The sequence below is a fragment of the Scleropages formosus genome, chromosome 21 (assembly GCF_900964775.1).
Source record: "Scleropages formosus chromosome 21, fSclFor1.1, whole genome shotgun sequence".
Lineage (NCBI taxonomy): Eukaryota > Metazoa > Chordata > Actinopteri > Osteoglossiformes > Osteoglossidae > Scleropages > Scleropages formosus.
In genome coordinates, this window is record NC_041826.1 from 2,977,007 (window position 1) to 2,989,315 (window position 12,309).

Sequence of the window (12,309 nt, forward strand, 5' to 3'; positions counted from 1 at the left end):
CTCTATGTACTCAGACATAAACTGTATGAATATGAAAAAAAAATAATGGAATATGATATTTCAGTTTTTGGAATATCTGATTAGAGTGTATTGGCAACATTTGGCACATATAGCAGCACAACAGTATATGTACGCACACATTGTCTGAAGCCGCTTGTCCCAAGGTCGCGGTGAGCGGGAGCCTAACCTGGCAACACAGGGCGCAAGGCTGGGGGGTGGGGACAAACCAAGGACGGGATGCCAGTCCGTCACAAGGCACCCTAGGGGGTACTCGAACCCCAGACCCACCAGAGAGCAGGCCCTGGCCAAACCCACTGCACCACTGCACCCCCCTCGGAAATATATGGAAATATACATTTTATTCAGATAAAACTTTGTGGAGTCCAAAATGAAAATGTGGTCCTAAAAGAAACAGAAGTTGAAGTAGCTCGACTGATCGCCAGCAGGCTGAACTTAGAAAAAAATGGGTTCTTCTGCAAAACACACCCACCCAACAGAGGCCCACTATCAGTGCGATCTGCTAATATGCAGCACATTCCAAACAATTTAAGCATACATGTAAGTAAATTCATTAGTAAGCAGGCAAAGAAGCTAAACATTTAAGTAAACAAGTTATCAAACTAGATTAGTGTATTAAACAATGTGCCACTGTTTGTCCTTGTCCATGTGATACACAGCCAGTGCCATTCTGCAGCGCCTCCTTGAGGCTGCCCGTACACTGGGTTGGGGGCGATGTGCTCCTTCCTGCTCCTTCACCTCCTATGGAAGTTTAGTGCTACAGGGACAAGGCATAATCGACAGCAAATGGGGAGCAACAGGCACTGTGGCATCTACATTAGCTTCCCGGCTGGGCGGTCAGCAAGTGCTGTGGGCACGTGAGGCTGTCCTGTCCTGCCATTGATCGGTGTGTGCCTTGCCTACGAGCTAGAGGATGCTTTCTGGGGAACACGCCGGAAAGCTCTGGTGACGACTGCTCATTGGCCGGATTGCTTTGCTAATTTCCTGGGTGCGTGTCTCCTGGGTGCTTGTGGTGAAAGATGAATTATTGTATTCCCAGCAAACAGAATCTGCCGTTCCTCTCCATTCTTCAGAATGGGGTGTTGATGGAACCCGGAGCAGCGTTAGTGAGTTCAGTGGCCTCATATTTACATTTATCTATTTTTCTTTACAGCATGGTCTGTCATTTCCTATCACACAGGTTAAGGTTAGGCTAGTATTACAATTGAAATAGCAGATTCACTCTTCTTCTTCTTCTTCTTCTTATTATTATTATTATTATTATTATTATTATTATTTTTATTATTATTATTATTATTGTAGCAATTTTATTGTATCAATTTAGGGTAAGTACCTTGATCAAGATTACTACAGTAATTCATAACATAAGTAAAAATCTAATTTTGTACAATAATAAATTAATCATTAACAGCATTAATACTTATGTATGCTATATATTCACACACACACACATTTTCGGAACCGCTTGTCCCATACGGGGTCACGGGGAACCGGAGCCTACCCGGCAACACAGGGCGTAAGGCCGGAAGGGGGAGGGGACACACCCAGGACGGGACGCCAGTCCGTCGCAAGGCACCCCAAGCGGGACTTGAACCCCAGACCCACTAGAGAGCAGGACCCAGTCCAACCCACTGCGCCACCGCACTCCCCTTGCTATATATACTATATACTATATTTTTTATCCTTCATTCACATATTCTGTCTTCTCATCTGTGTCTTGTCACTGTCATTCTGTCTGTGCTGTGGAAGTTTCTGTCACCAAGACAAATTCCTTGTATGTGTGAACATACTTGGCAATAAAGCTTGTTCGGATTCTGATTCTGATTCTGATTCTGATTCTTAGATAGATAGATAGATAGATGCCTCTGAGCTTCAGGGTTGTAGGTTTCAATCCTGCACCAACACTGTTTGTGTGCATGTTCTCCCTGGGGCCTGTGGGTTCTCATGTTGTACCTTCTTGTACTCTGACTGATACCCTTTGCTTAATGAATTTCTTTATGAAACCCTAATTGGAGGAAAAGCTGCGTAAAACTGATGGATGGATGGGTTTGCGTTTGAAACTCTGTTATAAAGGTCTATAGAGTGTTTGCGGTTAGCTGTTGTCCACGTGGCAAAGGGACATTAATCTGACAAGATTGGTGAGAAGATGAATGATGTTATGAAAAAAAATAAGTACATTTAAACTTTTATCTTTAAACAGAAAAAAATTGTTCCTTCAATGTTCAATATTTCTGTTCCCCAGAATGAAAAGATATAAGGGTGTTTGCAAAGTGAAGTGTTGTAAAGAAATAATGTAAAAGTTACTGTTCCCCGGTCTGAATCAGATATCACAGGCAGCAAAATGAAATTTTACTCTACAGATGGATGAACCAGCTAAATTTTAATCCACACAAACATAATCTACACAGAACATTTAAGGATGTTGATTTATAGATAGTGTGTAGAAAGTTAATTGCAGTGCACAACTATCAATCAGTCTTTGAGCCGTTTTCTAAGCTACAGTAAGCAAATCGGAAACCCTGTTAAGAAAGAAACGCACGCATTCATATTTCACACACAGAATTGTTTATCTGTGTTTTTCAACACCAAAGATTGCACTACGCCTATAAAATTGCCCTTCTTTTCAAGACTCAATAAATGTACTGATACATTATCAACAGGAGTGAATTGGCTTGTTTGTGCGGCAGAGAGAAATCTGTCTTTGCAGAAATTAAAACGAATGTGTGGAACACGGTGCCGAGATGTGTGACTTTCCTCGCTTGAGCTATTGGATCATATGGCCTCCGAAAATGATCTTTTGGTGTGTTTGATATCATTTGTCTTGATTAGATTTGCTGTGATTAACATCAGTAGGAAATGTTCTCTGAAGTTCTTAGGACAGATAAAATGTCATATTCCCACCCATGCTATTAAGTGTACAAAGTGCGGTTGAGATTGCTCCTTTTGCAATAATTGCCATTTGTTCCCTCCAAGTCCATGACTAGTATGCCTCCTAATGGACCTGGTGAGAAGTGGTGGCTTTCGGTCAAAAAGAACACGCAAGTCATATAAAGTTGATCCAAAGCTTCAGAGGACGTGCATGGCTGCTGAATATGTGATGCATCATCAAAGAACCTTCGCTAGATAGCCTTCAGGTTCAGGAAACATAGACTGGTTAGGGATGTTGAACCAATATATCATATATTTCATTGAACGAACCTTAACTGAATGAACAATGTCAAGACAATATCTTTCCCCTGACTGGTTGCTGTGTCTGATGTCATGGGTTGATAAGTGGGCTGTCCACTGTACATCTGCTGTACTACAACATGATGTCTCAGTGTGGTAACACACTCCATCGGTAAGACCCCTTTTCCCCTGCTGTTCCACCCATTGCAAATTCCGTCCAACTCACGTCTTCCACCTGTGCAGTTTTACTGATCTTATTGGCGTGACTCACCCCTACAATCAAAACCCGGTGCACATTAGGTCCCAAATCCCTTTCCAGTCAGAGGGGAGACCTTTTCTACAAAGACAAATGCCAAGAACAACAGCACCCCCACCCCAAACACTGAAGCCCACCATGCTGCTGCTGTCTGAAATGTGGACTGTCGGGAGCGGTTGGAGAACAAACTGAGCCACACTCACTTATCGCCTCCACAAAGGGCTCGAAGAAGCGGAATGGCAAGAGGGGCTCCGGAAGCTCCCGGAAAAACATCTTCAGCGCTCCGGTGACGACGTGGATGTCCTCCCACTGGCTGTCGTCCAAATTCAGCTCCTCTTCTGGGAAAACACGGGGAGAAATGGAACAACCGGTTTTAATGAAACAATTACAAGACACTAATTATTATGTTAATGTTTGCCTACTATCATCAGGCACTGTTAACAGCCTCCTGCACCTAGAGGGTTAGTGCTGCTCCCTCCCCGGGAAGGGGAGCGATTTTCAGTAGAATGCCATCTGTAGGAGCGCATCTGACTAGATGGGGGGGAAGGACAAAGAGTGCTCCTGCCATTGACGCAGAATGTCAGGTACATTAATTCCTCTAATGCACCGGAGGAGGAATTAGCTGCGCAGCAGAGAGTGTTTAAAGGCTATTAGCTTTAGATGCTACGGGTGGCTGTGCGGAGCGAGCGACGGCCGGCTCGAGAGACAGGCCCCGGGGCTCAGAGGAGCCGACTCGGAGTAATAACACAGCAAAGCAAAGCGTGGCCATCGAGAAGGAGCCATCAGGTCTCCCTCCTTCTGCACCTCACCTCTGCAGGATAGCACATTATCATAGTCACTTTGTAGGCAGGAGAAATACATGAAGCTCAGACAAAAGGTGGGCCTGAGCTCACTGGATATGCTATACCCTACTAAAAATGATCCATGGGTGTGTTTCGTTGCCTTTAAAGGTTTTTGCATAAGGCAACAGTCATGCTTTGAGTCCTGCAAGGCCTCCATACAGCTCACAAAGGCTCTTACAGGAAACTGTCATTGAGAACCTACTCACACTAATAAACTGTGTATTTATAATAGCAAATAACTAATGAAAAGTCATGCGTTAAAACCAAAAGTCACAGATTAAAGCCAATTTCAACAAAATCAATGTCAATTTGACCGTGGGACACTGCTGAGATTAACGCTTCCATCATGTTCAACTCAAAGTACTCAAATGGATAGGGGCGATCGGAGTGGTTAGTGCCGCTGCCTTTGGACACAAAGGTCACAGGTTTACATCTCACGTCCAGCTGTAGTACCCTGGAGCAACGTACTTACCCTAAATTGTTCCAGTAAAAAACTAATTACCCAGCTGTGTAAATGGCTGTAAGTACCGTAAGATTTTAAGTTGCTTTGAAGAAAAGGGTCAGCTAAATGAATTAATGTAATATGCTGTAAATCAATTTGTACACTTGAAAGGTGAAAACTTTTTGCACCTGCAGTGGAAACAGTGTCCTTTTAATATTGTACCATATGTGGGAACATCCTTCTCTTATTTTTTCACTATGTGAAATGTTGTCTCAGGAATGGCATTAATCACAAGAAAACTTGTCTAGAAACTTTTTCTACCCCCTTCCCCACCCTCAAACCATGGTAATGCCAAAGTCAGTTTGATTGAATTCAATTAACAAATGTCCCTTAATTTCATTATGTGGCAGTAATGAAGACTGACTCCATCCTACAGAGAAGCTTTGAGCGCCAGGCAGCGGAACAATGACACGGGATGCTGGGGGCTGAGGGTTGGGTTACTGTCGCTTTTAAGAAAGAAGGGTTTTCATTACAGTGAAGTCTGTCAAATATTTTGATATGTCCCACACACCATGACTGCTCCTCCTGCGCTGCCCCCACCCCTCCGACTCTCTTCGAACAATTGAGCATCCCCTTGATCTAGCTGCTTGCCACCCCCAAGCGCCCAACCCAAAATCTTTCATAAAGGCCACTCATTTCGTACAGGCGTACAGCTGGTGTACTTCCCATGACTACGCTGGCCACACAGGATCCCAAAGCATTTGTGAGTTTTTTTTTTTTTTTTTTAAAACGTTCTCTTGAAGTGCTGCCACTTTTCTCATACTGCATAAGCAAAATAAAACAAAGAAATAATTGAAGAACAACTTAACCAAAAACCTGACCAACTCCTGAAGAGAGTGCACACTTTCCTTTTTTCCCATGGCAAGAGAGTGGGACATATACAAACCATTTTTGTTTTGTTCCTGCACTCACAGATATAATTTATATAGCTCATAAATTAGAACTGTACAGTTTACAAGGCATCAGTTAACAAGGACATGGGATCTTCATTCTTCATCTCTTGCACTATTTGTTCCTGTACTCCTGAAAAGCATGGAAGCCCCAGTACGCCAAGCAGAGCAACCTCCTGCGAAGGAGCATTAGGACTGCGACAGTATGGAAACCATTTACAATAAGGATCATGTCAAATATGAAATAGGTATTTGTAAATATATGAAATACATATAGAAAATATAGGCTTGCTGCAAGGTGTGCTGTACTTCCTGAAATAAGTGAGAGGGATGAATAGGCAGGGTTCCTCCCTCCTTTCCTTGGGCAAGCTGAAGCACAGAGTGGGCAGCCAGCCATTCAAACCGTTTGCCAGCTCCGAGTGACTGCTTGACAGGTCCAGCTAATTGTTAATCCCGCCATAACTGTTGCTCTGCATAATTAATCATGTTCAGCCCCCTGCGCGAGAGGCCCATCGGGAAGTGTGCAGCTCAGGAATGCAAGTTGCAGGAATAGGTCCGGAAGCCCATTTTACTATGAGCGGCTGTAAATCATTGTCTTTAATCAGCAGCGGCAAGAAGCATTTAATCTTTGTTTAGCCTACGTATCTTGATCATGTCAAAATGTATAAGTGTTTTTTTTCTCCCCTTGGTTTCAGATTTTCTGACTTGGATCTGTGATGGACACCTGTGGCAAAGCTCCCAGCTTTCAGTTAAGTTTCCAGTGAAATTCATAAGATGGGATCAGAGGTCAAGCGCCATTCTTTATTAGGTAAAGTGGTTTGTGGGAAGGCTGGGAAAAAAAGGTATTCTTTGTAGGACCAGGGGACACAGGAATTCAGGAGGAGAGTGGAGGCCCAGGAACACACGGTGCCACTGTGTCTGAATCATAATACATGCAAATGCAGTGATGTCACCCCCCACCGCACCCCACCACCACCTGACCTCCAGTGTCACAAGACCAGATGCATTTTTGCGGATGGGAGACCAGGACAAAGCAGCACCGTGTCTCAATGCACCGAATAACTTAGCTATGACCCATAAGTGAATTTTTGTGCCTCAAAATGATGATTTATATCTGCCTTCTATCTCCCTCTTCAAGGGTCCCACTGGCTAACAAGAACATCCCTTGTTCACTTGAAAAGGACCTCAGGCTAGTATCCCTCATAAAGGACAAATTAGATAATTTGGGATCGGAGACAATCCCAGCTTTTTTCTTTATTTTTTTTCAGCCAAACCAAGATCTGGATGTTCCTTTCACATCATAAAGCTCCCCACTTTCCAGTCTGGGAAATTTCAGTAAAACAGCACTTGAGAAATTTGCATATGCTCTACTATTCTTACTCAACACATGAGGAAATTTAAACTTTATATTTTTCTATTAAAACAGCATGAGACCATAATTGCCGTATGGAACTGAAACACTTAACTGTAGAATTCACATGCACCGATGCCTTTAGTTCAGCAGCGTAATGTGGACTAATAAGTTGATGGTTTTTTTTTTTTCATTGTCAATAGCCACGTTACAAATTACCTCTGATTGTGTACAAAAGAGTATTGATTGTTTGCTGCATTTTCATCAATTAATTTTCTAAATGCAGCCTGAGCTCAGCTAGAAATTATGTTTTCATTGGAATATTTAAAAGAGAAGGCGCAATCAGTTATTGTCATCATTAGATGCTTGTTTTCTAAACTTGGAAAAAAGTATTCTGATAAATCTTTCACATATCCGCAGAACTGAATTCACATCTATTTCCTCTAAAAAAGTTATCTTCGCTGCACAGCAGTGATCAGAAGAAAAGGTGGGATAGATAGACTGTGACACAAAATGAAAGTACAAATATGAAACTACTGGAAGCTAGAGGAAAATGCAAGGTAAACTTGTAAGCTTGAAACCAGGGGAAATGATGATAATAATAAATTTAAGTGATGTTAACAGCTCACCGGATAAGTTACAGCTTAAAGTGGTAGCATCGTAGAGTGGTTTTGAGAACAAAGAGACAAGTGGATGTGACTTCCCTGCCCGAGGCCGTGTTGTGGTACCAAAGCTGATACCACACACAAGACGAGGACAGCATCTCGACCTCGGTGTGGCTTTTTTCTCCCATTTTGAGTTGCCCCATAGGTAGCCACCAGCTGCAGGCACACAGGTTACAGGGGCTGGAAGTGACTGTGGGGGTGGTGGCAAAAGAAGGGAGGGTGGGAGATACAATGTCTACTGCTATGTTCAGGTTGAAATAACATAAAGAAATTCCTTTTTTGTGGTAGTGCCCCAGGGTTCCTCCGTACCCGAGTGCTGTAGATGCCCCCCCACCCCATCCGACTGTGCGTGGAGATTGGGGGGGGGGGGAGCTGTCGAAATCCCCGTTCATGCGATTCAAAGGAGCCCCGTGAGTCTGTCTGTAGCCGATTTCATTCTGTCTATTCATGAAGGCCCCCCGCGGGCAGAACTGGAGGCCCACTAAAGCCGGGATGCTTGTTTGACTTGTCATAAGCAGCAAATAACTCATTCGGAGAGCCATAGAGATTGCCAGGCGCGCTTTATTTATAGATCGACAGGCTGGTGTTCCAGCTTGGGATCTGGGGTGGACGACTGTCCTGTCGAAGGAAGGAGATAACATGCACCTTGATCGGTTCTGAGCTGCAATGGTAGACCTTGTATAAGAGCCACCCACATGTGTGTACACATGGGCAATTTATCCTGCCCATTTACCATTAACAAAAAGTTTCACAAAGCCCTGATACTGGTGGAATCTGTGCTGCTACCTTTTAACTTTGTATTTGTGTATTTGGTACAATATGCAAGATGAATACATACGTTTCTTTAGAGCATATGTAATAAACTAAGCAAATATAGGAAAATGTTAGAAAGAAAATTGTTTCAAGAACACAGCACCTCTTTTTTTTTCCATTTTGTTTTATATTACGGAATGCGTGAATGTCACAGATGTAGAGGGATGCCTTAAGTATGTCATAATTATTATCATTAACCTTTTAGCTGATAACTTTGTCCGAGGTGACTTACCATGTACAACATAGGCTAGAATCAAGAAGCCAAATCTTCTTTTTGCCCAAAACTAATTAAATCAGTGTGATGATCCCCATAATGGAAACAGAAGTCAGTGAAAGCAAGATGACAGCTACAAGAAACAGGACAAACATATGTGACTCAGCTCTGGTAAAAGCAGGTCTTACTACAACTGCCTCCTTGTGCCAAATTGAGGCCATTTTAATTCTGACAAATAATGCATTCCTCACTAATTGAATATGCTAAAGTTAGAAACAAATGCAGAAACCTCAGAATGCTTGAAATAGAGCCAAGCGCATTTTAGCAGTGTTTCTGCGATCGGAGGCCGTTATATCGCTGTAGGTATGATAGCGAGCCAAGTTCCGCACTCCCGTTATCATATACATCACACTGTGCACGGGATCCTGGTACTCAGCCACTTTCTAGTATTCTGCCATATCTGCTATGGGGGTGGCAGTCAGCTCTCCTTCCATAAGTGTTAAATTCCACTCAGTTCCCATTCAGCCTTTAAACACAGCTCATACTGCCTACTTACGATGGTTTCTAAGGATGCCGACTGACTCACGATGTTTATTGGGGTGAGTGGTCTTTTTCAGGTGAGCGCCATTGAAAAGGATAGGGGAAAAAGGAGCAGGGGGGTCTGAAGGTGTGTGGGGTCCAGTTTGCTTGTTTGGAACATGGTGGAGGGAGAGGGCAGGCGAGAAGATGCCTTCAAGGTACAAGGGGGCTGTCAAATGGTTCTGGCAGTGATTTCCACATGGCAGCACTGTCTGCTTCTCCTCCTGGGCATAGAATAAAGGATGTCTTCACGTACAAAGAGAAAAAGCTCATTTATAAACATAAATAATAGTTTAATATACAATCATGCCCACTTTATCTGATGACTGTGCTACAAAAATCATGTCAAATTCCTTTATAGTCTGCCATTATTTGTAATTTCAATCTGCCCAAAAGTCACTAATCTATTGTGCAAAGCGTGCGATGTACATTGGTTCATATGGTGAAAAGAAACTAACTGTACTTAAGTATCACACGTCTGCATCTACGTGTCTCTTTCTGCCCTTGCAATGAACATGTAGTATTTTCTATGAGATGTGCGTCGCTTTGGAGAAAAACTTCTGCTAAATGAATACATGCAAATGTGAATGTAATGGTGACAAAGGCATGTAGGGCAGGAAATGATTTCAGAGCCTTTAAAGGAAATGATGCAACCGGTGCTACACCTGGTTTGCAGTCGTACATCTAAATCAAAGCATGTTCACGTAACTTTCAAACAATATACAAAGAATGGACTCCTTTAGACTGATCAGCATATGTGAACACTGTTCATAGCAGTCTCAGTGAGGATTTTTATTAATACATGTTTGGGTGGTTTGCTGAGTTTACATCTATATATCAGGTTATACTGTATTCATTGAAGACATGAAGCCACCTTGCAGAATTTATTTCCCTTTAGCCATTCGGTATGAGACAATCATGATATTACCTTCATGTTTGTAATCTTTCTGCACTAACTAGTATGCCACACGTCATAGCACTAAAGGAAAATAATTGTTTGCTTATTACTGTATTATTTGTTGCTTTTTTTGATGTGCAGAATTTCAGTACTTATCTTTCACCATTAAACGCACAATATAGATGGATAAGTTATCAAAGCAATTTAGGTTAAGTATTGCAAACAAGGGTTCTGTGACAGGTCACCTCCTTGGCTCTCCAACTGGCTAAGAGAAGAGTTAAAAACAAACATTTCTGACTTTCAGCATCAGTACAGTCCCTCTCATTGCCTTTTATCAATGTGGGGAAAAAAAAAAAAAACAAGAAAGTCAGGCTGCCAAAAACTGAGTTGCCTTGGAAACACACACATTGTGGCAGTTCTATGAAATAATTCCACTTTCAGAAGTAAAACTAAACTATTTATTTATTTTTAAAGCACATATCACTTATTAGTAGTCAGTCATACTGTCCACTATATGTCAAATAGGTCAATGGAAATCATTCACTACATAATATAGGAAGGTTCTCTCAACAACTGTTATGACAAAACAGAAAACTGTGAAATTAAATGAGGTCTTGAAAGTTTCAATGAATGTTGTTCTATAGAACATATTGTCCCCTCTTGGTTGTAGTTTGTCATGGAGAGCATCCTTTATTCAAGACCCTAATGGCATAACCCCTTGGCCATCATTCACATGCAAAAAGAGCTATCATTAAACAGACGGAACACACCGTAATTAGCAGTTGGCAGCCTTTGCCGTAAATCTGGGCGAGTTCAGGCTGATTTGCGTACACTGTAGCTCTGTTGACAAACGATTCTATACATGTTAATGTTCCTGAAATGTCCCAGTTGTACCTGATGTGCCAGTAAATGCCAGCCAGCTGTATGAATTATGGAAATAAGATTTTTGTTTATGAAGCGAGCTTGGACTTCTGCATTATGGCAGGCCCTATGAAAGGTTTAACACAGAGAATCTAACAGAGCGGGTCTGCCACAAATGGCGAGTTGTATTACTTTCTTCTTCTTTTCTCGCTTGTCTGGTCTGCCCACCTACAGCTTTGGGAAGCATGTGTATGTCTGCATCGATTTGTCATCCCGATGAGAGAACACCAAGCTTCTAGGTACAAATGAACTGAACAGTATTTCTCAGTGCACGTTTGTAGGAGAGACTAAACTGCTGTTTGAGACAGAATACAGTAAATATGAGCAGCATAGGACCAATGTGAACAGCATAGGACCTCACAGAAACTTATGGAATATATGTATTTGAAAACTGACCTTTTTTGTTACATTGCCTTAATCACAGTTACACGTGGTAACATAGCAGTTGTGTCATTTTTGCTTTTAGCTGTATGCATGGGGGGGTGGGGGCACGGTGGCATGGTGGGTTCAACCGGGGTCTGGGGTTCGAGCCCTGCCCGGGGTGCCTTGCGACGAACTGGCGTCCCGTCCTGGGTGTGTCCCCTCCCCCCCTCCGTCAGCCTTGTGCCTTGTGTTGCTAAATAAGGCTCTGGCTTGCCGCGACCCTGCTCGGGACAAGCGGTTCTTGACGATGGATGGATGGATGGATGGATGGATGGATGGATTATGTCAACTTGGATATAAGTTGAGTTAGCTAAAATCAGACAGATAGAAAGAATACCCAAGAATGTGTGTATAACCATGAGGAAGGACAGAAGCATAACCATAGCTAGCTCTGAGATTGCTACTGCATATGTGTTGCGCTTCAGCTGTCCCTTGCAACTAGGAAACTTTTAAAGTTGGTTGAAATAAGCCCATCAGTTCAATCAGTCAGACCTTCAATTAGCATGTTTGATGTACACAGCCCTGTCAAACCGGATCAGCGGTTACCTGTGGCTGAGATCCTACACGAGCAGATTTATCCACCATGATGTTTTGATGTCACCAAATTGTCCTAAAGGCGTTACGCTGATTTAACGACCCAGACCCGATCCAGACTTTGGAGGAGTCATCTTTGCATGTAACCGTCTACCTTAATACCACATAATTAGTATAACGCACTGCTCAGTGGGGTCCTCACCGCAGGCCAGAACTTACTGCAAGCTTTGATCAT

General features: G+C 42.7%; 1 protein-coding gene across 2 annotated transcripts in view; it reads right to left on the reverse strand.

The window, feature by feature from the left end:
* Window positions 1–12,309, reverse strand: part of arhgap15 (Rho GTPase activating protein 15) — a 136,043-nt gene that overhangs the window by 37,160 nt on the left and 86,574 nt on the right. For both annotated transcript variants that reach the window (XM_018735561.2, XM_018735560.2), the window contains one exon: window positions 3,646–3,780. In XM_018735561.2, the coding sequence (XP_018591077.1) occupies window positions 3,646–3,780 (135 nt within the window). The remainder of the gene's footprint in view (window positions 1–3,645; window positions 3,781–12,309) is intronic.